Genomic DNA, 21,888 nt, shown 5'->3' with positions numbered 1-21,888 from the left:
TGCTGCTGCTGATGGCCCATAGCACCTCATTGATGCCCAGTTTTGAGCTTCTAGATCGATCTGAATTGATCCCATTTAGCACAGTGATAGTGCAACACAACATGATGGACTGGTCACTCCTAACAATACGGTCATAGACAGATGCATCTGCAATAGGTAGATTTGTAAGGATGAGGTTGTGTAGGTTTTTCCCTCATGTTGGTTCTCTCTCCACCTGCTGCAGGCCTGTGTTAACAGCTATGTCCTTCAGGACTCGGTCAGTAGTGCTACTACCGAGCCACTCTTGGTGATGGACATTGAATTCCCCCACCCAGAGTACATTCTGTGCTCTTGATGCTCTCAGTGCCTTGTCCAAGTGGTGTTCAACATGGCGGAGTAGTAATTGATCAGCAGAAGGAGGGCGATTTGTGTTAATCAGCAGTACGTTTCTGTGCCGATGTTTGACCTGATACCATGAGACTTGCTGGAGCCTGGAGTCAATGTTGAGGACTCCCAGGGACCACTCCCTCCCTCCTGTGTACAACTGTGCCGCCATCTCTGGTAGTTCTGTCCTGCTGGTGGGACAGGACATAGCCAGGGATGGTAATCGAGGAGTCTGGGACCTTGCCTAATAAGTTTGATTCTGTGAGCGTGACTATGTCAGGCTGTTGCTTGACAGTCTGTGGGACAGCTCTCCCAATTTTGTCAAAATTCCCCAGATGTTTGTGAAGAGGACTTTTACAGGGTCGACTGGGCTGGGTATGCCATTGTTGTGTCCTAGGTCGTATAAAGATGTATGTGTAAGATTCCGTGCCACTATTTGAAGGAGAGCTGGTGTCCTCTGCATCATTTATCACTCGCCCAATATCAAGCATAATCTGGTCATGTCTCATTGCTGTTTGTTGGATCTTGTGCACAAATTGGCTGCACATTTTTCTCCATTATAACAGTGACTATACTTTAAAATATTACTTCATTGACTGTGAAATGCTTTGGGGGATCCTGAGCATGTGAAAGGCGCTATATAAATGCAAGTTTATTTTTCTGGTATTTGTTTTCCTAGTCATTTTCTCTTTTAACTGCAGTTCAGCTTTAACTGCATCATTGTTTAAAGTGCTGCTACTCTGCAGTTCTGTCTGCCCAAGTGCAAAGGAAGTTTCCAACTGGTTACTCTTAACAGCTGCTCGTTCAGTCGGTGTGCGCTCATCTCTCTGTTTAAAATTGAAGTGGCAGAGAGAGGAGCTGATGGTACGAACAGCTGTTAAGCAACCACCTGGAAAATTCTTTCATTCTTTGGCGACTGAGAGGCAGGACAGTGGACTGGCAGTTTAACGCCTGTTGCTGAATTGAATGAAGAGGCCGTGAGTAGAGAAATTGGTAGTTAAAATAGGTGAAAATCACAGGGTCTGTTGTAGGATGTTGGCATTATAACATATTGCCTGGTCATCGAGCATAACATGGTGTTGCATTGTATAGCAGCAGTCTGCAGACAGAATACTAGTTCAGCAATAAAATTCATTGTGTCGGGGGGGGGGGGTGCGGGGGCGGGGGGAGATTTCTGCATTGTGTAAGATTTTAAACAAAATCATCTCAAATTTTCTAGTTGGGGGAAGGTTACATTTATGGTTGTTCTTCTCTGTGCTTTCTTTCAGATTCGCTACATTTCCCAAACACAAGGTTTGCCAGCTGAGTACTTGTTAAGTGCAGGAACAAAGACTACAAGGTTTTTTAACAGAGATCCAGATTCAGGATATCCATTGTGGAAGCTCAAGGTTAATTACATCTTCTTTCTGATTTAAAAAAAATTGGACAGCCATGGGAGATTCAAATTAGACTTGCATGTTTAAAAACTGAAAGCCGGATTTTTTTTTCCAACATCCCGATTCTGCACTTGCGATCCATTAAAAAGGCAGCTTTCAGCTGCTGAATTTTTTAACTTGCTCCTCGTTATCTTCAGTAATTATCTTCAATATACTCTTTCTCCTGCTACACCAATCACATGTGTATAACTGCATCGGTTGCAGCTTTGGAAAAGGAATTGTTAATTATAGGTGTAGTCTGAACTGCTTGATGGCTACCCAGATATATGTTTAAACAATGTGGGAAGGGATACCAGATGTAGATATAACCAAACAAATTCCTTTCCTTTTCCCTTGGGTGTGAATGTCAGACTTGGGTGTTCGAGTTGGAGAATTTCTAGCATTGCATCTACTGAGCTCTCGGCGTTTAAACTTCTGGTGCATCCCTACAGTTGATAAAAGTGGTTAAACAGTTATCTAACTTCCATGTTCGGTAGTGGTATAGAGCTTAATGGAGCTTGTTCTGGTCAGCCATAATAATCCTAATTCGCTTTAGTTCTATGCTGTTCTGATCCTTGTATAGACTGCACTGTGAAATAACTATTGTAGTATCCGTTGCCTGCAAAATCCACCTACTGGCCAATGTAAGAAAGTCTCTTTTCAAAAATCAATGTCACACAGCTTCAGGCGGTATAGCTGCTCCCTCCCAGCTATTCCGTAAGAAGCTTTGTACAGCCTCCTATTTCCCTGAATTAGGCTTTTCCTCCCGTTTCCCTGTTTCAAGGTTTTAAAATTATTTGTATGTTGCTCCTGATAAGAGATGACTTAGTTGCCAGATAGCTTGTTGGCCAACTGCAGTGCCAGAAACACATTTTAATTATTTCAACAAAAGCAAAATACTGCGGATGCTGGAAATCTGAAATGAAAACAGAAAATACGGAAATGGTCAGCAGGTCTGGCAGCATCAGAGGAGAGAGGAGAGAGGAGAGAGGAGAGAGGAGAGAGGAGAGAGGAGAGAGGAGAGAGGAGAGAGGAGAGAGGAGAGAGGAGAGAGGAGAGAGGAGAGAGAGTTAACGTTTCAGGTCCATGATCTTTCATCAGGACTGAAACTTTCACCATGAGAGGTCATCGACTTGAAACGTTAACTTTGTTTCTCTCTCCACAGATGCTGCCTGACCTGAGTATTTCCAGCATTTTCTGTTCAAATTTTTAAATACTTCAGATTGTATAATCTGAATTTGGTTAACAATCTTCTTACATTCCCCTGCTTTAAAATAAAAGATTTTGAGGGCAAGCAGTAGAAATTTGGAATTGACATTACCCGTAACAAAATATATTAAATATTGGAAGCCACCTAATGTTAGTTAGTTCTATATGAACTGTAACCAGAGTGAAGGAATCTGTATAGTAGGCACCAATGTAACTGCAATAGTATTAAGAATTGAGGCTTAGTTAATATTACACTGGAAATATTTAATAGTGTAATATTATTCTTGCCAAAATTCCTTTATAAACCTATCAAAAATAAGATGCACAGACTAAACTAATAATTTGTTGAGAAAGACCCCCCCACCCCAGTGGTCTTGGGCTATTTAATCCTAATAATTTGAAACTCTCTGGTTTTGACATAACCATATTTTACATTTTAAAGAAATAGATTAGTCTTATTTGAAATTAAAAACCTAATCCTAGTTAGTCTATGCTGCAGATTGACTTCCACATCACTTATGTGATGTTCTAAAATGGAGTCAGAAAAATAATCTGGTCATTTTCAAGTTAAAAGTATGGGCTAAAGAAATATAGCGTTGAGCTTTTTTTTGTGCAGTTGCTAGTAGTTGTGGTCTGTGAAGTTTTTATGTAAATTTTTCAGTGTTGGAAAACCAGCTATTATTGGATCAACATAACTGGCCATATTGTCTGTACAATCCAAAGTACACAATTATAGATTGTATGCTTCTAGTTCAGTGTTACTGTGCTGTCATAAAGTTCCACTATAGCTTGTGAGTGTGTTTTTGTTGTTTGGAGAGTCATATTTTTTTCTATTTAGACACCAGAAGAACATGAGTTAGAGACGGGGATCAAATCGAAGGAAGCGAGGAAGTACATTTTCAACTGTTTGGATGATATGGCTCAGGTAAGCATGAAAATTGAACATTGGCTTGCTGCAAGTTGTAGAATCTTTTGCTTATTGGTCGAATAATTGAAAGTGAATAAATTAATCGGATTGTCTGATTCCAGTTCTTCATATAAATCCCTTGTATATTTTGTTTGGCTACGAAGGCTGTAAGTAGCTCTTCCTTTAAACTGACTTCTGTATGACCGTAGCTCTGTGATCATCTGATCACAAAGCACATTTGAGGCAACACCGGGAATTTCCCTTCTTTGCTCTGATCCACGATAACAAACTTGACCATATTCAAGACTGGTACATTTTGAGGGCCTTAAAGCCTAAAATCTTTAACATCGGTTTACAGTGAACAGTTTCATCAAGCCCACCAGATCCACTTGGGCACCAGGTTTGTAACCGCTTGGTGCTGTTTCATCAGGGTCTTTAAAAATTTATATTGTGCAGTTGGCAGGAATTTAACATGTGTTGGTCAAGTCTGGATCATCCAGTCTTGTGCATCTGGAAAGCATTGCTTTGTTTTGTCAGGTCTACATAGTCGACCAAGTAGTTGTTTAGTGCTTGTATAGAATGGCTGGTTTGTTCTATAATGTGAGAGATATACAGATGCTTTATTATCTAATTTGTATAAAAGTGATGGTGCTTTGTAGTTTAGGCAGAAATGTTTGAACTAATCCTTCAGAATAGTTTCAGTTGTTGCACTTGTGGATTTTTAGTCCCATTTATGAAAAATCTGCACAAAGCTCCCAGATGGGTTAATGGATAAATGCAGTCCTTGGTTTTGTATTGAAATAAAGACTAGGTTTAATCTTTAGTTTGTGCTAAATTAGCTCATCTCTGATGGAGTGGCAGTGGGGGATTGCAAACAATGGTCCCATGGTTAAAGAAACAGCAAATTATATTTTATCATAAAGGGTACCACAGCCAGGTCTGACACTCACATATGCAAATTTTTCTCATGGTTGGTGGGGGAGGGAAGGGGGGCGGGGTGTGGGTGGAGATGGCACAGGATAGCATTCATCAGCTAGAATGACTTCATTCCCCATCCATAGCAATGAGCTTAAGATCAGTGACTCCACAAAGACTAGGGGCTAAAAATTAGCTGACTGCGACTGGGTTTTTGGTGATATTTCACCATATTTGGCGCAAAACCGGTCAGCGGGAAGTTTGGTGACGTTTTGCGGCGGTGCTTTCCACGTACCGCTGGGGAGAGGAGCGCAACCGTGCAAGACCTGAAATATTTGACCGTCTCCGCACCCGTATTCTGCGCTCAGAATACCGACCGAGTAAAACCTGTTTTGCAGCCCTGCCAGCAACGGTAAGTATGAAGACCTGCAAAAAAGGTAAGTTAAAGTTTTTATTTTTTTAATTCTTTTTCAGTGATTCGATAGATAAGTGTCTTGTGAATGTTTTTTCAATTTTTTTTTGGTGTTATCCTCTCTCCCAAGGCCTCTATCGGCCTCGGACTAAAGTTGGCGAGGATCGTGGTTTGCGCCGCGAATCCTCGTGCAACACCGATTTTTACCGCTGCGCAAATTAAAGGTTGAATTTCTGGCAGTAGTGAAGCGAAAAAGGTTATTTTGGCGAAAGAATACCGTTTTCGCTGAAAACTGAATTTCTAGCCCTTTGAATTCAATTCAGACTTTTGCAGACTTTATTGCTGAGTTCCACATTGGATGAAGCAGCTCACAGATACAGTCTTAATGCAATGTTAAAGCAGAAATTCTGAGTGGGCTAGTTGATGAACGGCAGGGCAGAACTTCCACCCATCCACCTTGGAGGGCCCTGACCAAATCAGAAATCCCGGGGTTAACATATCTCTGGTGGGTGCCAGCCAGCTTTCAATGCAGCTGGTGTACCTACCTGGGAGGAATCTTGCTGAGATACTTTGCCACAGCAACAGTAGAGCTATGGTGAGCCTTGTTTTTTTTTTAATCCAAAAAATGGCTCCTCTGTCTGATCGCATTCAGTACACAATCATTCTGCGACTAATCGTATTGCAAAACTGACCTGGGAATTCCGGAATTTTCCCCTTCTCTTTCTCCACCTCCTTCTCCCCCAACACATGGCCTCAGCAATGCTGATGGGACACAGAAGACTGCTTTTAACAGCAGTTTCTATGAATCTTCCAAGTATTTCTTGAATTTAACTACTTGGGGTTTGATATTCAGTATTATTAAGCATACAATAATACCATTAATTGTAATTCTACTTTCAGATAAATTCTGTATTGGGAATTAAGATTCTGTAACTTGTTTCAACGTTAGAAATTGATGGCTTGTGATAAGAATATTTTTTCTGCTGCACTTTCTGCCCTCCTCTCCCGACTAACTCATGCTGGTGTATCGTTCTACATTGTTTGCCCACCAGTGCCTTGTCCAAGTGGCCATTCTCTCTGCGCAAGTCTAGAAAGTTGAGTGTTGGAAGACTGCTTAATGACGTGCCTGATCTTTTCCTCATCCAGTACTCACAAAGGGGAACTTTTCAGTCCCCAGCGATCAGGAGAGGGAACTCTGGCTCTCATAAGTTTCCTGTCTTCCCTTTGCTTTCTCTTTCTCTTTCCACCCCACCCCATTATTGTCCATCAGTACTGAGAGCAATTTTATTACTCCAACTGTAACCACAACTAGAATTTGGTACAGACGAGGAATCCAACCCAGGATCCTCTAGTCTATATGGCTATTGCATCCCGTATTTGAAAACAACCATTGGGGGAACTTTGATTAATTTTTTAAAGAATATTTATGGAATGAGGACATATCTAAGAAACTTGTATTGGTTTAATTATGTTGTTTGGCAGTGTATAGCTTTACTTTACAGACTAATGGGTTTGCCGACTTCACAGGTTAATAAGTGACTAGTGCACAACAAGATTAGTTACTATGCAAGGCATAGCTGAGTACTTAATCCACAAGTATTAATCAGTAGAGGATTATTATTGTATGTTGTACTTAAGTCATGCTGATAAAAGGTTCTATGTTACCAGTTTCTGGTGAAAACAAAGTTAATTTTCTCCCATGTTACGTAAAAAGGATTTGAAGAATGAGAAGTGTTCACGGCTCTGAGGATTGCTGAAATTTGCTAAATGCATACATTCATCTCTCAAACGTTTTGTGGATACAGCCCACTAGTTATTCATTGGTTGATATGGCCTGAAACACAGTGTCGTGAGAGGGACTAGCCCAACCCCTGCTCGGTTTTCATGTTCCAGTTTAGCCTCAGAAAATCCAGCTGCAACACGTAAACTGTGCACTTGTTACTTAAGATGGTACTCAAGCTGGGTCTGATTTGAGATTCCAGTGCTATCGCTATCTTTTTAAAAAAAAAATAAGGTCAGTATTTAGTAAATTTATCTTAAAACAGTTAATGGCAAACCCAGTATCGCATTGTGTCTCTTTATTATGTGCATTTTTATTGTTTAATGTTTTTTATTTTTTCAGGTGAACATGCCGAATGATTTGGAGGGAACAGACATGTTGGCAGAGAAGGCAGACCGGAGGGAATATATTGATTTGTTGAAGAAAATGTTGACTATAGATGCTGACAAGAGGGTTAATCCGTTAAAAACCTTAAACCATCCATTTGTTACCATGACACATCTACTTGACTTTCCTCATAGCAATCAGTAAGCTTTTTAAAATACATAAATAAAAATTGTTTGTGCGACAAAGCTCTTTGGAACTAGCTTTGGAAATTGTACTGTTAAAACATAAAGTTTCCACCTCCGTAACATCGCCCGACTCTGCCCCTGCCTCAGCTCATCTGCTGCTGAAACTCTCATCCTTACCTTTGTTATCTTTAGACTTGACTATTCCAACGTCTGGCCGGCCTCCCATTTTTCACCCTCCATAAACTTATTCAAAATTCTGCTGCTCGTATTCCAACTCACGCCAAGTCCCGTTCACACATTGCCCCTGGGCTCGTTGACCTACATTGGCTCCCGGTAAAGCAACGCCTTGATTAAAAATTCTCATCCTTGTTTTCAAATCCTTCCATGGCCTCGCCCCTCCCTATCTCTCTATCCTCCTACAGCCCCACAACCCTGGAAGCTGTGCGGCTGCGCAGCTCAGCCGGCTTTTCAATACAAAAACCGCGTGTGCATAGTATTTTGAATGGCCTGCGCAGCCCCTTAAAGGAGCTACACAGAGCCAAGCAAGATTAGAAGGAACATTGCCGACAACCTTCCAAGATAGCTGCGCTCCTCCAATTCTGGCCTCTTGCACATTCTGATTTTTTAATCACTCCACCATTAATGGTCGTGCCTTCAGCTGCCGATGACCTAAGCTCTGGAACTCCCTCCCTAAACCTTGCCGTCTCTCTATCCCTCTTTCCTCCTTTAAGGTGCTCTTTAAAACCAACATCTCATCTGGCCGAATATTCCCTTGACGCGAACACTCTTGTGAAGCGCCTTGGGACGTTTTACTATGTTAAAGGCACTATATAAATGCAAGTTATTGTTGGTTCCTAGTTGAGACATTATTTCAAGCGACTTTTATGTTATGTAAGAGCAATGCTAGCGCCTCCAGTTCCCAACATACGGTACAATTTCTAAATACTTACAGAAAACAGGCATGCAGGTTGCAGTTCCTTCTATCTATAGATAGAAGGAAGCTCTATCCCATACTTAATGATTAGAGATCTGACATGAGGAGCAAAAAACCTTATAGCTGGGAAAAGAAACCAAATGGCACAGATCCTAGGGGTACATAAGATAGAATGGGAGAACACGTACAGCACTTGTCTCCAACATCATGATATCTTCATATGTGCCCAGCACATGGTTTCCTCAGAAACTATCGAGACAGGCTATACTCTTGCAGGGTAAAGGAGTATTTATGAAAAGTATGTGTATGTAAACTTAACTTTTTTTTTGTGGTAGCTTATGCAAGGGGGGTAATTTTTCACTGATTCAGTGCATCTTTTGCTCCTACTTTGGGGAAAAAAATATGTTTGCAGCAAATGTGTGGCTGCGCAAAGTAGCAAGTGGAAATAAGTGCACTGCTACTGTATATTTAAATCCGCTTACTCCATTCATAAAAAAAATCATGTTTAAATTTCTTGCAGTGTGAAATCCTGCTTTCAGAATATGGAGATCTGCAAACGGCGAGTCAACAACTATGAAACAGTAAATCAGAATAAAAGCCCATTTATTGCACACGTTGCACCGAACACGAGCACAAACTTGACAATGGCCTTCAATAACCAACTCAACACCATGCACAATCAGGTAGGAGCTACATTGTTAGAGTGATGGGATGAAAGTCTCCTTCATCTGCTAGCTATAAGAATTCCATGGGTAATGAGTTTGGGCAGTCGTAATGCAGTTTCTAATGGATGTGGATCCACTACACACGCACATCTCTAATTTGGCATAGAATTGGCAATCTCACGCAGAGTCCACAGGATGATTGTGGGAAATGGGAAGAAACAGCACATTGGTGCAATGGGGGTGGCTTTTCTGACTTCAAGCTGAGAAACACTATTTGAACAGAGGAGAGGGAATGCTGATACTGACGCTGCATCCCAAAAATAGAGAATGTTCCAATCCCCTGCAGTGAAATTACCCACTTTGATGAGCACAATATTGACAAAAAGCCTCCAAAATATGTTTTCTTCAAATAAAAATTGAATTGGCAAAGTGCTTCATTAAGTTGTAAATTGATGCTCACTCTACATTTACAGTGTGAATCTCCAGCTATTTTATTCCAGTCATATTCTGGAGTTGAACTTTTGCCTATTTAGTTATGTGGACTATGAAGTGGGAGTTCGATATTAACTGATAAAGCTCTCTGGTACATTTTTGCAGGAGAGAAAAAAATCAGCACATATGTTGTGCTGATAATCTTAATACCATTTGCCATATAAACTGAATCTGATCAGCCCAAAATGTGTAAATTGAGATTACATTTCAGGTCTTCCTAGTGTGGCTTTACTTCAGCTCCTGTAGAGGTCACATTATCAGTGGGGTGAAGCACAGCTCTATTTTATTGTAACTTTATATGTGTTAAGAAATGGCGCTTGTACTTTGTCTTGACACTATTTTCATACATCATATATTCTAAAAATTAATTTAAAATATGTGGTATGTGTGCTGTCCTTTTAATTTCAGCATATCAGCTATTTTATGTGAACGTATCCAGATTATGACTTTGATTTTACTTGGAGTTCTATTAATATAATAATGCTTTATAGTTTTGAGGTATATCAAATGTATCCAAATTTAAATGGAGTGGAAGAAACTCTAAAGAAAGAGAAGGAATGTAATGAAGGGAGTGAGGGAACAGGGAAATATTGCATGAGAGAAATGGGTGCAATGGAATATACACTGGAAAGGTTTGTAATTCATCTAGCTATGTGCACTCCACTCAAAATGCAAATGGGCAAGGAATCCTCTGGCTTTAAAAATAATCTTGTAAGCTAAGATGTAGGTTTAAGTGAGGTTGATGTAACTGAGGAAATTCTAACCAATTCTGTTATGGCTACGGTGTAATAGTATAAAGGTTGTATGTGGAACAGAGGGCATAGCTGATTGTGAAACCCTTTAATTAGCACGATTTCCATTCAAGATTAGAAACTAACATTTTTATTCTATAGCCTGTGAAGCAGGGTGGAGCCCCTTTATGAACCTGTGTACGAAATAATTTGGCCTTCAATTCTTTCAGATTTGATAATGCTATTCCTTTTGTTATGCCTCACTATGTCTGGAATTCTGCTCGCTTAGATAACTTCTGTAGTTGATGGTTTTAAAATCGAGTATTGTGATTTCGTAGCCAAAAGCAAATGTGAAAAAAAAATTAGCAGTAATGGATATAATCTTAAACAACAAACTTGTAAACAAAACTGAGGAGAGAGACAAATCATTATTGCTTTACTCTTATGGTTTGCCATTACCTGAACCCGTTGAATTTACAAAAGCCTTGTGAAAAGAATGCTGAGAACCTTGTGCAAGTTTTTTTTCTGCAGTACTCAAGGTCTCGTGTGTCTTCACATAAGGGCATCAGGAAGAATTTGAAGCATATCCAGCTTTATTTTAAATTACTTACGCCAAATAGCACTCTAGAGCTTTATTGGGAGAATTGATTTTGTGCAATATTCCTTTTAATCTTTGAAGAAAAGACTATATGCAAGGTACACATTGCCTGTTCTTTAGATATATGGTAATTGTTACATTGATTATAGATATAATCTTTGTGCTTTTTTAACTGAACCAATCTACTTGTATTTTATTCTGTTAGATTTTTTTTTTAAATCCCAAGGAAGTGTGGCACACTTTATTGTATTGTTATACCTATAAATTTAATCATTGAATTCCCTCTAGGCCAACACCCTGGCTTCTACCTCCTCAGCTGCAACCCTTTCACTGACAAGTGCCGATGTATCTCTGCTTAATTATCAATCTGCACTCTACCAGCCGACAGCGGCACCTGTAGCGGGCGTTGCACAAGCAAGTATGCCTCTGCAGGCTGGAACAGCACAGCTGTGTGCACAGGCAGACCCCTTCCAGCAAGCGCTCATTGTGTGTCCACCAGCATTTCAAGGTAAGTGACTTCTCTCTGCCCCTCAAAACTGTCCTGTACAAATGACAAGAGTCTTGTGCCTCCTGTGAAATCTGAATGCCTTCCCATTTCCTTTATGTGCTTTTCACACATTGAGTGCCAAGTTCGTAGGGTAACATCAGTCTAATGGTTTTGAAACAAGTGTGTGTATGTAGACCGTTCTTTGTTTAGATTTCCATTTCCTTTTGTCGGCCCAGGTAAATCCCTTTTATAGGAAGCTCAGTTTGGGAATGGCTCAGCCCTGTGACCAGTAGTAGACTCTGTTTCTACAGCGACCTGGCTTCGTAGCCATCGCTGCTCCTGCAGCAGAACATGCTGCTCCCTGCAGTGGTATGCCGCCGCATGCTGCTCCCTCCAATGGCCCCGGCCCGCTGATGGTCTTGCAGATGGGGACCGCACGATTTCCGGGCCACAGCGTGTCTGTATGATTGCAGTGCCGGCAGGCACAGCAGGAGGGGCGAAGAAGCGGCAAGAGTCCATAGAGGGAAGTGACCGGGGCCCAGGAGAGATGTGAATCTAGGGCCCAGAAGAGGCGAGGGTCATGGGGCAGCATGGGCCAGCGCACACTACGATGTGTGCGCGCGCTCGGTCTGTGCAGCAGAGCTGGTCTCCAGTTTGTCTTGGGGTAACCCTTGCCACTGGACCAAGACCTAGCTCTGTCAAGACCGTGTGGTGGCTGGTCACCACACGTTAAAAAAAATCCACGCGCAGGCACCTTCCACCCTTCACGATGTAGTTCGGGACCTGGAATATTAGGTCCTTCATTGAAACACCTTTGAACTTATCCCTTTTTGGCATGGAAGCAAGTCATCCTCGCTTCGAGGGACTACCTATGATGATGATGATAGGTATTTCTACAAGCGATTATTGGTATCCATTGTGTTTGTTGGCTATTTTTCATATTGGGTTACATGATGTAATATAACAGTAATTTTGGATTTGCTAATCTGACTGGAAAATATTTTAATCTAGCAGCTGACTATAATTGACGATTTTTGCCACTACTGGCACCTTACCACTTGAATTTCTTTAGACTAGTTTCAGCTAAATATCGAATCCTTTGAGTAGTTTCTATTCAGGCACTGTGATTTATGAGCCTCTAGGTGAGCACAAAAGTTGAGGAATGTTGTAGTAAAGGCATTAAAGGGGAAAGAGAAAGAGCAGATGGAAGGTGCTGAGAGCTGCAAAGAAGCACAAAGGACAGTTGGAAATAATCAAAAAAACTAGTAATTGCAGAATAAATTCATTTTGTATCTGGGTTGAAACTACTTAGTGAGCTTGAAGCAAAACAGTATGGGCCAGGCCTGGTCGCATGTTACAGCATCTGAATTCACTTGGCATATTTACATTCAATTTATCTGTCACTGTTTGGGGAGCTTAAGTAGAGTAAGATGATAAAGTTTATACATTTCTGTATAAAATAGGAGGGTCCTACAACCTTAATGACTGCTGGGTTTTTTTCTCCCTTCCCCATCCAAACAACACAAAATTATCTCTCTGGTTAGGAGAACAGGCACTAAACTGTTCCCAAGCTTCAGTATTGACATTTGGAGTGGCCATTTGATAGTGTGTAATAATGATCCATGAGGACTGGATTTGCACCTTTCATTTGACTGAGATCATGGATTGCTGTGTGGGTGGAAAAATCAGCATCCTGTCACCTTTCTGCTGCCCTGTGATGCTACACTGCTTACAACCTTAATGAAATATTTCTGCTTGCACTTTTAAAATAAAAATGTTAAAACCTTTACAGTTTCTTTTTGAGAATTTTTTTTTCATAAGCCAACTTTTGAAATGACCTAAAAACAATATTATGCTGTGTGCTTTTATTGACAGGGTTGCAGGCATCTGCAAAACATTCTGGCTTTTCTGTTAGAGTAGAGAATGCAGTGCCCGTTGTACCACAGGCATCAGCTGCACAGTCCATTCAGATTCAGCCCGGTGTTCTCGCTCAGGTAAGTGGCTGACCAGTCTATTTTAAATAGAGTTTTGTTTCCTGTGCTTCAAATCCTGAAGGTAGTAACTCTTGCTGGGCTCCAACAGGGGCTGGCATCTCCCTGGTACCTTGCCTCAATAGTCATACTTCATGAGGGTTGAGTGTAGCAGCAGTCATAAACAATAATCAGGATTGGAGACCCTGGGTAATTTTTCACCCCTAAGCACCACTCTTTCATTCGTCTTGCAACCAAAGGACATGGAGACCAATACACATACCTTGCTTAAAACTGCAGATTTAACCCTTTCAAATCTGCAATTTTTTTGTAAAAATGGTTTATATGGTAACTGCATTAATGAAGATATAGGTTGCTTAAAACATCTGATTTACATTTCAGCTGAAATGCCACTTCTCCAAAGATAGCTGAGAATGTTAAGTACATTTTACAGGATAAAATAACTGTAAAGGTCTTGATTTTTTTTTCTTGCTGATTTACTGTTCTCCCCAAAACATTGGCTTTTTACTGGACTACAATTTCACCAATGAAGTACTTTGCTCAAGTGGCCTTTACTTGTGGTTGGGCTTTAACATTTTGTGTCAGCAAGCTATTTGACCATATAAGGCCCCGTTCTATCCAGCAGTAGAACAGTGGGAGTTGTGGTATTTTCTCGAGGGGCACTGAGGCCAGGAGTCTCACCCTATCACTGTCCTGCTAAAATCAGTTAACTCGAGATTGAAGCTGGGACCATGTGGTTTGCATTCATCAGATCATTCCTGGTTAAATTTGCTGAGCCATTGAGGGAATGCAGGTGTCAAGTGCTTTTCTCATTGATATTGTGGTGTTGACGTTTGCATAGATTAATCTTATTTTGTTAAAAAGAGAATGTATAGATAATCCGTAAATCTGACAAATTACAGAACGAATTTTATTGATGTGAAGATTGTGACAGCTATATAAACCTTTTTACCAATCTTAAAATTCTGCTGACTTGGCTGAAATAAATCAGATCATTGTACTGCCAGCTGCAACTCTGATTTGATATTGTTGGGTGTTTACACCAATAAGTGAAAGATACGTTGAAATTGCTCCAAAACTTTAAAAATAAATGACTTGTATTAAATGTAAGGGTTATGTGAAAAGATGCCGGTGAGAGTATACTAACGGCAGAGGCAAGGCGAGAACAGAGACAATAATTTAAACAAAAACTGAACTTAATTTTGAGGATTCTTTGGATGTGAATCACTTTTAGTGTAGATCAAATTTTAAAAGATTATTTTTGGAAAAGTAGTTTGAAAGTTCCAAAACAGATAACTGCATTCCATATAACCTACAAATACTTTCATTTACATAGTGCCGTACCATGCTAAGTCATTTCAGAGCACTTCATACAGTGAATTATGTAGCGACTGCTGTTTTTATGTCCAAGATTTTCATTTTAATTCACTTACTGGTGCAGAAACATTTTGCTAAAATATCTGATGTTTTCACTAGGGCCTAATTTCACATGTGACTTAAAGGCGGTTTTAAATCAGTAAGTGTAAGTGAAGTAAAAATCATTTGATATGACAGAACAGTTTTATTAAACTTGTCCACATGGAGCCAGCAATGAGCACTTTTTGCATCAAGTGCAGCTGTTAAAAGCAAACTAAAAGCACAGAGTTACTCTCCTTGAATCACTGTATAAGTATCTAACCGTCCAAGCCAGTAGTCTTAACGTGAAACTGTATCTATAATCATCAAAGATTATCGAGGCAGCTTTTTACCCATACTATTGATTTCAGATTTTTGCATTTGATGTACATATTGTCTCAGTGGAAACGAGCTGTGGAAATTCTGAGAAAAATCGGCACCCATTTTTACATCCCTGTTCAGTCTCTATGTAAACAGCAATGCAACCTTGCCTGGCTCCATGTAGACGCAATTCTGTAATTTGAGCTTGGATCAGTAGGGCAGTGATTCAGAGTCATCCAGAGCAGGGACCCATATAATGAGACCTGATAGCACAAGTTTGGGCCACAAGTGATTGTAATCAATCAGGGAATGTCTTGCTAGCTACTAATTCTCTTTTTTTTCACTCTAGGATTGTGGGAATTTGGAATAAATAACTTTTTTTTTTTACAGTGTTGGAAAATGTAATTTTGTAAATGTCGAGTGAACTCTTCATAGCTTTGAAAGCCTTATTGCTGAAGGATTAAAGGATAAACATTTCTGTCCAAGATATTGAGATCTGCCTTACAGAAGTGCTGTCCTGGTTTCGTAATTTTGTTGGGAGGAAAAATATAAAACTTTAAAAACAAACCGGAGTATTTCTGTTTGTAGTAATGAGGATACAACCTTAACTGTTGCTTTTTAAAGCTATGATGGGGATCTTTTTTTTTTTCTTTGACTTGCAGTTGGCAGTGTTCCTTTTTGTATGCCTGACTAGAATGTGTATCAAACCCACTTTAAATCAAATCTAGTATTGATGCTAGTCACAGTTATCTGTATTTGTTTCTAACATAAATGAAGGTTTAGTTCTTCAGTGCGTTTCATCAAGTTCAGGGGGATATGCTGTATTCTTCTTCCTGCCCACCCCCATCATTAAATCTGACCAAAGACAAATGGGGTAAGAGATGGATGTTGGAAGAGGCTTAAGTAGAACAAGTAATCTGAACTTAATTCCTGATTCACTTGACAGGCACAGTACTGCCTCTGTTAAATTTATTTTTTTGCCAAAGACCAAAGCTGATTTTTCATACTATTCAGGGCATCAAAAAGGAACGCTGCAGATTTGAGAACTAATGTACCATATAACTGACTCCCACCCCCCCCATTACAGGGCAGCTGCACACCGCTGATGGTGGCCACTCTACATCCTCACGTTGCCACTGTTGCTCCGCAGTATGCGGTCCCTTTTACCCTGAACTGCGCAGCCGGCCGGCCTGCGCTGGTCGATCCGACGACCACAGTACTGGTAAATGCTCCCACTTGGTGTGATTCTGTGCACTAACAGATGCTCCTCTGAGGCTGCTGCAGAGGAACGGAAGCATGTATCATTGTGTGCCTTCTTATATATTTTCTACGTCATTGGACGTCTCCTCTGTCTTACTCTTTTGAACAATCTGGATGATGAAACAAGTTACACTTGAGAACAAAATGCTCAACATTTCTAAAAGGCTCGAATTTTAGTAACATGGTTGGGGATGAAGGGAGTGGAAAGTAACTTTCACTACCATTTGACTAATTACGTTTCATTCATGGTTCATCAACCAGATACATGTAAAACTGTTTGAGATTGATATGGTGGAATATAAGTACAATTGTGCCTAACTGTATCTAAATCCCCATTGGAAATCATGTGAAAGGCTAACAACAGCTGCCAGATCTTTTCACCTACTTTAAAGCAGATTAAGATAATCTATGTTCAGACATAAGGTGGAAGAGTGGGAGGGAATGATTCTGTCCAGAGAATAGTATTATAGTTTTCCTTGATGACACATTCTGCATTCCAGAGGAAATTAGTACCCTACTGTGGATTCTGTTAGATAGAGCTAAACGATTTTAACAGTAGATCAGGAGTTATTGGCATCTCTTGCCGTCTTTTCCCCCTTCCCCGTCTCCACAGTGTTCAAAGCTATGGGGAAGCTAGATAAACACATGAGGGAGAAAGGAATGGAAGGAAAGGATATGCTGATAGGGTTAGATGAAGAGGGTGGAAGGAGGTTAGTGTGGAGCATAAATATCGGCATAGACCAATTGTGCCTAATGACCTGTTTCTGTGCTGTAGATTCTATGTCACTTTTCCCCCTTGTTTGTTTTTCTGCTCTTTATTAGAGTTATTCTCGATATACACCATTTTGTGAGCAGGCACGCGGCCTGCTGGTGCTACCCTAACCAGCTGCTGGGAGACCTGACAGACTTGAGAGTACCAGTAGATGTGTTACTTTCAATTGTATATATTTTTTTAATTGAATGTTGTGCTAAATAGCTAAAACAATAGAGTACAAGGTTTCACAGGTTAAGTTTTATAATGTATTGGTCAGGACACACTTTGTGTATAGTTGAGAGCTATGTATGATTAGAGAGGATAAAGAGATGTGTAAAGAGGATAAGTTATGAGTATACTAGGTAAGGTGGTAATCAGAAATGCAGTTGGATGCTAGGCTGCGTGATGGGTTACACTATAATATACTTGCATTTATGTAGCAGTAGTAAAATGTCTTGAGGTAAGTCACAGAAGTGAAAACTGAAAGGGTGCGGGAGCTTGAGGTGAGCTGGAGTTTTATGTAAGGTGGATCTTGGCGGATGTTTCAGAAGTAAATCATCAGAAGTGGGATGAGAATTTCAGTGGCTCATGGGGCTGAGGTAAGCATGGAGGCAGGTTATGTTGTGGAAGTGGAAATGGTGATCTTGGAGTGGCAGAGAGATTGAATTGGTTGTCGTCATATAATGAGGAAAAAGAAGGGACAAGGCTAGAACCTTGGGATATTCATAAAATGGCAATGTATATGTGGAAGGAGATGCCCTGGCTTTTTTGGAACAAGTAGATGTAGAAGCAAGAGAGGATGCTTCCAAGGAGGTGACCTGTGGAGGGAGAAAAAGTCTAGGCAGACAAGGAGAGATAGCATACCATGATCACCATATTGGTGACTTGAAGCAGATTCTGTGGGCAGGGTGGAAAGTGGACTAATGGTATTCGAACAGGGAATGGTAGAAAAGTATGGTGACCGTGTGTTCAAGGACCTTGGCGAGGAAAGGAAGGCTAGAAGATGAATTTCCTAGAAGATTAGATTCCCAACGTTTGTTACAATAGCTTAGTTGAGATGGTGGCCATCTGATTACTTCCAATTGGTAAACGGATCCTGGAGCCTTGTTTAGCTTCCGCTTTAATGATAATTCATTTTACCAACTTTAACAGGATGGGAAGGTAGAGTGGGAATCAAACTTCTCGCCATTTGACTACAGGCTGAGCACATTATCTACTGCCCTCCAACATAATTCCTTGAGGTTACTGATAGCTGAATTTGCACATCACCCTCATTGATGGGCAGCATAACAATATCTTCAGAGACATAAATCTAAAATTGGAATCAAATATCAGAACCTGAACATATATCCTCAGAATTAGTACTAGATGCAAAAACCCACGTCTCCATTGTATTTTTATATTGATTCTGGCACATGACTGTATAAACTGGCAGTGATGTTGCAACGAGCCTGCACTATAGGTTTAGATGCTGTTCTCTAATTCAGGGACTACAGTTTGCCATTCATTTACAGAACCACAGTGCATCATTTTCTTTACCTTGCTGCTGAGGATTTGAGTTAAAGTTCTTCCATACTCGAGCTTTCTAAAACACTGAATTCTGCTGTACAGTAGCAGCCAGTTTAGAGCCTTTTAGTAATGCTGAGTCCTTGCATTTAAATTGATATTTTTCAATAATCAGTCAATGACTGGTGATGTGATCAGTGATGATCTGAATCAAAACCTGAACTGATATTTTAACACTTGAACAAATTTATAGTGAAGACTGCAAAAATGTATTAGCATTTTTCTTTTCCTTACAACTAACTCATAGCAATATAATTGATAAAATGATGGGATTGCAAGGATGTGTGAGCGAACTGACCTCTGCATTGATATTTTTGATCTTAGTTGAGGTCAGTAACTTGCATCTTGCCTAATTGCTGCTTCAAATAGCTTTTTATTAAAGGGCAAAACCCATTATCTCAGCTGGCTGACCAGATGCTCAAACGAGGATACCCTGTATAAATTTCTTCAAAACAAGATGTAAGCTTCCCCTATAATGCCACTGATTAAGGGAGTCAACGTAAGCCATATAAACGAGCATCAACGTAAGCCATATAAACTAGCATTATCCGTGATTCGATCCATGATCTGTGCTGAGTTAGCTGATCTCAGCTGGAGCAATGTTGGGGAGTGAAGATTTGGCCAAGGTTCCCACCCTGATCGCTATCCAGTGATCCCAGTTCAAAACCAACATCTGTGAACACTGGGTGAGAACAGGATCAAGCTGAGCCAGCATTGATTTAAATTAACAATCTCATTGGTAGTCCTCTTTCAGTAAAATTAAAAAAAAACTTTTAAAAAGATAAAATGGACTAAAATGTGCTGAATTGCACTATTTTGGAGGCACTGGCTTAATGGCAGAAGAAGGAGAGCAGCCATGTTGATTTTTGCTGGGTTTTGTAATGTCCTAATATGCAACGTTCATTGAATCCCAAATATTTGGAGAAAGACAAAGTTGCAATACCCTTTTCCACAAAGAGACTGCCTTTACTATATTTAAGCAAGTATATTCCTGTAGTATTTGGAAAGTATTTCTCAAAATTCTCACTCATATCCTTCAGAATTATAGCAATATAAATAATGAGATGCTATAATTGGCTTTGGAGCAAGACTAAATAAATTGAAAATAGCCTTAGTATAGGGTTGCTAGTAGCTTATTATGTTTTATAAACTGGCTCCTACAAACATTGCTTAAAGCGATAGCTGTGCCTTGCCTTTATGGCAAGCATCATGTATATGACCAGTACTTATAAATTATAGAGCTAAAGTCTCATATTAGAACAGTTTAGTCTTTTAACATGGCCTTTGAAAGACCCATTTGACACCAAAACTAATTGGCTATCAGGGTGTGTCATTGGAGTATCTTTTTGAAAAAGAACACCCCACAGCTGTTAAACACAGTTACTTGAAATCAATCTCTTACTATTTAGCTCTGTAAAAACCTTTTGCTTAAATGGCACATGCTAATAACCTCATTGTGGGAACTTGCTGGGATGAGTTATGAATCATGATGTAAGGATCCAAATCAACAAAGTAATTGACCAGGGGGGGCTGTAGCAGTTGGGCTACTCACATTCCTTCCTATTCAGAGTTAAATAGTTTTTCTATGTTTCTCTGATCTGATCTGAAATGTGTAAAGTATATTTAAGTCAGAAGGTCAGGAAAAACATATGCTGTGTAACTGATAGCTAAAAATGTCCCTGATGGCAGCATGCTTATCTATAAAGTCTTGCATATAGCGTGCACGTCCTGTAAATGTCAGAATTACTTCCTGTAACACTTAATATCACATTGTGTTGATAATGCCATAATGCCCCTATTGTTATAAAACAGCATATCCTACGACTCACTGTGCACAACAGCACGGGAGAACTGCTAGTATATTAAAAGTTAATTATGTAGGCTACTCCAACATTTAATCAAACATTTGTAGGTGATTGGAAGATTGCTAATTAGCTTTTGTGGTCTTGAATGTTTCTTTTTTAAATGGATCATGCAACTTCTGCAGTCGCTTCCAGTGACCACGTGCATTTTGCTTTCTCAGATCAAAGGTTGGTTAGAATGTTCCCTCCCTTTCCCCCTTGCTGCTTGGCATGAGCCTGCTTAGAAGAGATTGCTGTGTCTGTGTGTTTGTATTCCTGCAGAATGGCTCGTCGCACAGAATATCCAAATGTATGTTTCTGCTTCAGAGCTGCGAGATATTGGATATACTCACTCACTCTTTCTCTCATTAAACTGTAATGCCTTGTCCTGTGCAGGTATTGGCTTTGGAGGGGAGGCGTTGTGTAAATCTAACATCACAAATCTTTGTTTTACCATTGTGCTTCTCTTGCCAGCTGTGTGCGGTCTTCAGCTAGATGCTTTGTGTTCTTTTCGGGTGTCTGCTAACTTTTGGGGTAGTGTCCCACGCAGTGGCATTCTTGACAATCTGTCTTTGTTTGCAGCAGGCGTGGCCTGGAGGAACCCAGCAAATCCTGTTGCCGTCAACTTGGCAGACGTTGCCTGGAGTGGCTGTCCACAACTCTGTCCCACATGCCACTGTGATACCAGAAGCTATGACTAGTACCCAGCAAATAACAGACTGGAGGCAAGTATGCTTTTAATAAAATGAACTGCTGTTTTAATGCTTAACTTTGACCAAATTCTGCATTTGCATCCCTTTATAAGGAAGGGAAGTATTGGGATGGGCCAATACTTAGAGTTTACCAAGAGTACTAATATCACTATAATACAAATGAAATTATACTGCTTATTTCCACAATTTCTGCCTGCAGAATACAACAAAATTCCCTACTTTTCTTAAATAAGATTATCTTCCTCTTATGGTAACTTACAATAAATTGAATGTCTTCATAGTTTTTGCCATTACATCCCTCATAAATCATGCCCAAGAATAGTATATTTGGGCAATAAAAACAAGCTGTACATTTGTTGAGCTTTGCAGTTGGATGGTTTAGTTAGAAGGTAAAGCTGAGCTCGAATCCCTCAATTACTTGCCATTTGTAATTTAGAGCCTCGAATCATAGAATGATTACAGCACAGAAGAAGGCCCTTTGGCCTTTTGAGCCCATGCTGGCTCTCTGCAACAGCTCTTCAGCTGGACCTATTCCCCTGCCCTTATCGCATAGCCCTGCAATTTTTTCCTTCAGGTACTTATCCAACTCCCTTTTGAAAGCCACGATTGAATCTGCCTCCACCATCC

At 40.2% G+C, this 21,888-nt stretch overlaps 1 protein-coding gene across 3 annotated transcripts in view; it reads left to right on the top strand.

Moving 5' to 3' along the window:
* Positions 1–21,888, top strand: part of LOC139227798 (homeodomain-interacting protein kinase 1-like) — a 76,762-nt gene that overhangs the window by 37,867 nt on the left and 17,007 nt on the right. The window contains exons 3-10 of one of the 3 annotated variants that reach the window (XM_070858853.1): positions 1,632–1,751; positions 3,826–3,912; positions 7,344–7,528; positions 8,968–9,130; positions 11,222–11,441; positions 13,296–13,414; positions 16,215–16,349; positions 21,134–21,273. In XM_070858853.1, the coding sequence (XP_070714954.1) occupies positions 1,632–1,751; positions 3,826–3,912; positions 7,344–7,528; positions 8,968–9,130; positions 11,222–11,441; positions 13,296–13,414; positions 16,215–16,349; positions 21,134–21,273 (1,169 nt within the window). Of the gene's footprint in view, positions 1–1,631; positions 1,752–3,825; positions 3,913–7,343; positions 7,529–8,967; positions 9,131–11,221; positions 11,442–13,295; positions 13,415–16,214; positions 16,350–21,130; positions 21,274–21,888 lie in introns of all 3 variants that reach the window. The other 2 variants (XM_070858852.1, XM_070858854.1) reach the window with 2 other exon arrangements.

This window comes from Pristiophorus japonicus, chromosome 17, assembly GCF_044704955.1.
Source record: "Pristiophorus japonicus isolate sPriJap1 chromosome 17, sPriJap1.hap1, whole genome shotgun sequence".
Classification (NCBI taxonomy): Eukaryota; Metazoa; Chordata; class Chondrichthyes; family Pristiophoridae; genus Pristiophorus; species Pristiophorus japonicus.
The sequence above is the reverse complement of the archived record's forward strand: the minus strand, read 5'-3'. Positions and strand labels throughout refer to the sequence as shown.